At 31.4% G+C, this 5,435-nt stretch overlaps 1 protein-coding gene across 1 annotated transcript; it reads right to left on the minus strand.

Annotated features, from left to right (window-relative positions):
* Positions 1–286: 286 nt before the first annotated feature.
* On the minus strand, positions 287–901 carry LOC142556454 (monothiol glutaredoxin-S5-like). The gene has a single exon (XM_075667918.1). It carries the CDS (start codon positions 818–820, stop codon positions 512–514), a length of 309 nt encoding a protein of 102 aa, XP_075524033.1. The 5' UTR covers positions 821–901; the 3' UTR covers positions 287–511.
* Between the last annotated feature and the right edge of the window lie 4,534 nt (positions 902–5,435).

The following is a 5,435-nucleotide window of genomic DNA, read 5'->3' on the forward strand; positions in this document are numbered from 1 at the left end:
ATGATAATTATATATTCTTGTCAAACATTTCCCAACACTTGATATCATTTTTAATGTAACAAAACGTACAAAAAATGAAAAACAATAGGAAGACTAAAGTTGTCTTAGAAAATTGTATAAAAAATTCTAGAATTACAATATTGTCATGAGTTTTGAACACGCAATATCGTCCTAACCTTGAGATTTTGGTCATCAGCCACCAAAAAAAAATAACCATTTTAATAATTTCGTGTTAAGATAGATCAATTTTATGATCATGAGTGAGGTAAACAAAATGAGACATTGATTTTAGTTCCAAAATTGAAGATTTATTGCTAGTTAAAAATTACATAATTATAAGCTGCCATGCATATATTACACAGACTATTTAGTGCTGTTAGGAAAATTGGAGCAAACACACATATAAAATCTGCTCACTCTGTCTCCCTCCTAACTAAACTAACTTTATGTTATATATTATCATACATGCATGTTATAATGCATCATTATTCTTATCGGATCCGATCGCCAGTTAGACCCACAAAGCGCCAGCCTTTTTGAGCATGGGCTTTAGGGTCCTCTTGAGGTGAAGACTCATGACCTCATCCGCTCCTCCCACCAGTTCGCCGCCGATGAACACTGCGGGCGCGGTGGGGTTGCAACCGAGCGTTGAGAGCGCTTGCTCGATCTCCGAGCCCATCGGGATCTTGTCGAGCTCGTGAACAGTGAGGTTGACTCCGAAATCACTAAAGAGCGTCCAGATCGTGTGGCTCATACAACACGAGCTCTTGCTGAAGATCACCACCGGTTTTTCAGCTGCCATCTTGCGTACTGCCTCCATTGAGATGACGAAAATATTGTAGTTTGGGTGCTTTGTTTGTTGCTGATATAAGAGTTGGTTTTGGTGTGAGAATAATGAGGAGTGCATGGGACTATTTATATAGAAAATCTCGAGGGGGGACCCTTTTTAAAAATTGGATGAAACCAAGAAATGCTAATTAAAAATCAGGACACTTGAAATATATATAATATTTTATTCATTGTTCTTGGAAAAATTTATTAAGTTATAAAATCTTATATTATTAAGTGGTTCATATGACTATAATTAAAATATTTAATATCAACAAACTTTATGTTATGTACTGAACATATATTTGTAAAAAATTTTGATGCTAAAATTATATTTTGATAAATTAAATTAATCATATTTTGGTTATTTTGATAATGTTATCATGTTTTGAAATTCAAAATATTTAATTATGATAAATTATAATTTAAATTTAAACTTATTCGATAATGGTACGGAGTTTTCAATAAATATTGATTTTTGGGTCCCTAAACATACATACCAAAAGTTACGCAACACCATAAATCATGAGGTTTGAAGTGCTTAAAAGACTCTCAACAATAAGAAGAAATCTAAGAGGTGTTTAAGGTGTTCTTCATATTCAATGGATGAAGGTAATATTCGATTCATTTTTCGTATTCAGTATTATGTTAATTAATTTAAACATAAATAAATTCTAATATTTGATATCGGAACAGTTTTACCTCCACCTTAATATGATCGAAGAATATTTTTTTAAAAAAAATACAATTTTTTAATTTTTGTGTAATTTTTTAAATTTAACCAAAATATGACAAAAAACCCACATAGGGGCGACCAACTTAAGCCACCGGCCAGATATCGAAGTCGGCGTTATGGCCGGAAAATCACGCATTTAACCCGAGCGTTTTTAAGGTATGTTTTTGGCGGATTTTAGACCGATCTATGACCATTTAGGAAATGGATGTGGAGGAGAAAAGTAGATCAAGAAGTCCCCGTCATCATGGAACTAAGATCCAACCGTATACCGTTGTGGAATGGTCGGAATTTGAAGAAACCGGTCGCTGCTTCTGCACGATTCTAAGGACATTTTGTCAAATTTCGACCGATATCACGACGGTAGGGTAACAGGGACTGACTGGAAGTGGTCAACCATCCCTGGATGTTGGTCGACAGTTGATGATTTCGTTGGAGAAGGTGGCGGCGTTAAAGATAGGATTTGAGTAAGGTTGGGGTTCTAATTTTTGAAAATTAGGAATTTTTTTAATAAATTGAGTATTTTAAAATTTTAGGAATTGTTTCGCTAGTATAATATTTTAAAATTTTAAATTTTTGACAATTTTGAAATATTATCTCTGCAAAATTATCGATAATTTTCATGTTTAAAATCATGAATATTTTGCACGTTTAAATTATTTGAATAAAATATGTCAAATATTGTGATTTATTTCTTTATCTGGCATGCGAGTGAAACTTATGTAAAATATTTTTATGCAAATAAGGAACTTGTTCATATTAAATTATATTTGAGTCCATAATTTTTGTGAAAAAATTAAACTAAAATTTTGCTTCATAAAGATAAATAATATTAATAATGAAGTAATAATTATTATAAATACACATGAAAACATGATGCCGGGTGTAGAAACTATGACAGTATTAATTTTAATGATAACAAAACTTGTTATAGTGTTTCTAACATATTTACTCAAGTGTGAAGTTGCTAATTCAAGTTTGAAGCTGAAACTCAAATTTATCCAAACTAAAAACCTGACGAATTGCAATGTTTCAATGATATCTCATAACTCAGTGATGCAAATTACCAGCCGTTAAAATGATTAAACAGAAAGCTCAATTTGGGACAAGTCGTATTTGATGACTGTTGGGCTGAATCAGATGTTATCTAGGCAAACTGATGGTCGTAAAGCTCATCAGTTTGGCTGATCATCAATGATCAGTTATGCATGAACAATTATTGTATTTTGATCAGTCTGATTAGCTTGGTTATCCAAATTATGGTCAGCCTGACAATTTTATGTATATAAAATTTTCTCGAATGCGCTAGTCAGTCTCTTTGGAATGGTTGTGAATTATTAGTAGATTTTTTTTTTATTAGTCATTTTTTTGATGTGCAATAGGACAGGAAAAAAAAGAGGGGCATGACACGATAAGGAATCTCTGCATATATACGGAGGAAATGGAGATATGTCCTTTGTACGGTTGGCCTTTCATTTATCCTCTCATATTATAAAGATTTGATGATCAATCAACATTATTGTTTGGGATAACAATATTCCCACATTTTGATAGATTTTTGTTATTAATAATGTTCCATTGAACGATCAATAAAAGATACATATATATTAGTAAGATAATGATTCAATATATGCAAATATTGGGAATATTTGATTTGATATCTTTTGAGAATGGTCAATTTTAAACAATGTTCTGCATTTTATATTGTCTACAAGCCGCCTATCTTTATTCTGAATGTGATTTTATGCCCAACAAAATAGTTACAATTAGTGTAGTAATAATAATAAAAAAATTTATTTGGCTCACCACTTTTAGTTTGAAAGTTTTAAACCATAACTATCGTAATTAATCCGCCGAACGAGCTGTAATGAAAAAAAAATATTTTAAACAATATAACAGTCTAACTACAATACGTTTTGATCATTTTCTACGATAGTAATTAATAGGGATGTATCTTACGCGGGGAGGACAAGGCTGTGCATCCGCCCGCCAAATATTTTTTACGATTTAGTAATTTTATCGGCATAATTTTATTTCTTGTCATTAAAAAGATGTTCGAGAGGTCATACAAACTTATTTGAATATTTTTTGTATCATATTTGAGAAATTATTTTGGTTTCAGACAATTTAATCTTAAAGTGATCTATTTCACTTATTATTTAATTGTTAGGAACACAGATTATAAATTATGAAGGGTACTTGTAATGTTAGAAAGTTCGATGCTGAAATCGGTCCATTAACTTTCTAGTGTAACTTTCGAAAAGGCATCTAGTGAGCTGGAGAAGGAATTTAAATTTATCCAATAGGAGGATATAATTTTGTGATAAAATCCAGTTCTAAAACTTGATTCATCATATTATCACTTGACAAAAACTTATGCAAGACGGTCTCACGGGTCGTATTTGTGAGACGGATCTCTTATTAGAGTCATCCATGAAAAGTATTACTTTTATGCTAAGAGTATTATTTTTTATTTTGAATATCAGTAGAATTGATCCGTCTCACATATAAAGATTCGTGAAACCGTCTGACAAGAAACTTACTCTTATAACTTTTAACAATTATTTGTTTATCGCACGCCAGTAATTATATCTTTCCACAATCAGTACAACCGAAATATTATGTAATAAGACAAGAAAATGATTTATATTCATTACGTTAAAAAAAGATTCATATTTATCATTAATCTTTATTTACTGCACCACGTCCCATGATGGATCTTGCAAAAATTTGTATTTTTTTGTCTTTTTGTTATTTTTATCTTCAGTGTGGTTAAATTTCAGTTTTAATCTTTCATTTTTGTTTTTTTTTGACAATTTTTGTTCTTTTTCCAATATGATGCTGATATGACACCAATATGCAGCACTGACATGTGTAAAATCCGAAAGATACAAGACTAAATCTGAAATTTGATAACACAGAAGGCGAAACAAAATACTTGACAAATATTGCAATTTTCCCACATCTGTAAGATATATATATGATTTTGTGCTTGCCTCCATGGTAGTTTTCTATTTTTTTTAAAAAAGTACAGTAAATACAACTCTTTATCTTATAAGAATTATGTTTCAACCAATATTAATTTACGAATATTGCCTTTTGATCACGTGCACATATCGATGATCCCTGCATGGAAGTTCTTTTCTGGTCCACATCCCATATAATTAAAGGAATAATAGCATAGCTGAAGCCATGGCGGAGCCAGAATTATGACTTCGCCCGGTCTAAAATTTTAAACTCTATAATTTTTTAATATATTAAATTGATCTACCCGAACTAATATTATATTATTCCAAAATTATATAAAATTTACGTATAATTTTTTTTAAAAAAATTGGGCCACCCGGGGTAAAGCCTGGGTATAGGAGCCTTTGGCTCCACCCCTGGCTGAAGCCAAGAAAGTGCTCTACGTAAGGTCATATTACATAATCGGCCCTAAAACATCCCAAAGGCCGATTTCTAGAATGACATCAGTGAAAATTCTAACATTTCCTTCGCAATTACGATATATAATCGTTGTATACGTTCTTGCTCGATCCATCGTTTAAAATGGCGAATAAAACGTGGTTAATTGGATATAATGAATAATGCAAAAGACAAATCAAATCAGAAAGGAGATTCTTGAAACTAATTGTGAAGAGAATGTCAACTTTGGTAGTATACGTAGAGAATGGAGCATTGGGAGGTTTCTGGCGTTCGAATATCAGTGCTTCACAATGTTGCTGAGGTATAAAGAAATATTTCTACAAGTCGCTACATATTATTCCTTGTGATAGAGAAGAAAAATACGGATAAGATTTTGCTAAAAAGAAATAAAATTTTTCTCTTTGCAATTTTGGAGTTTAAAGTCGTCAATTTATGTCCGAGTCTTATA

Source organism: Primulina tabacum, chromosome 9 (genome assembly GCF_025594145.1).
Source record: "Primulina tabacum isolate GXHZ01 chromosome 9, ASM2559414v2, whole genome shotgun sequence".
Taxonomy (NCBI): domain Eukaryota; kingdom Viridiplantae; phylum Streptophyta; class Magnoliopsida; order Lamiales; family Gesneriaceae; genus Primulina; species Primulina tabacum.

Excerpts from the sequence above, each read along its gene's own strand:
- LOC142556454 (XM_075667918.1), bottom strand. The coding sequence starts at position 820 with ATGGAGGCAGTACGCAAGATGGCAGCTGAAAAACCGGTGGTGATCTTC.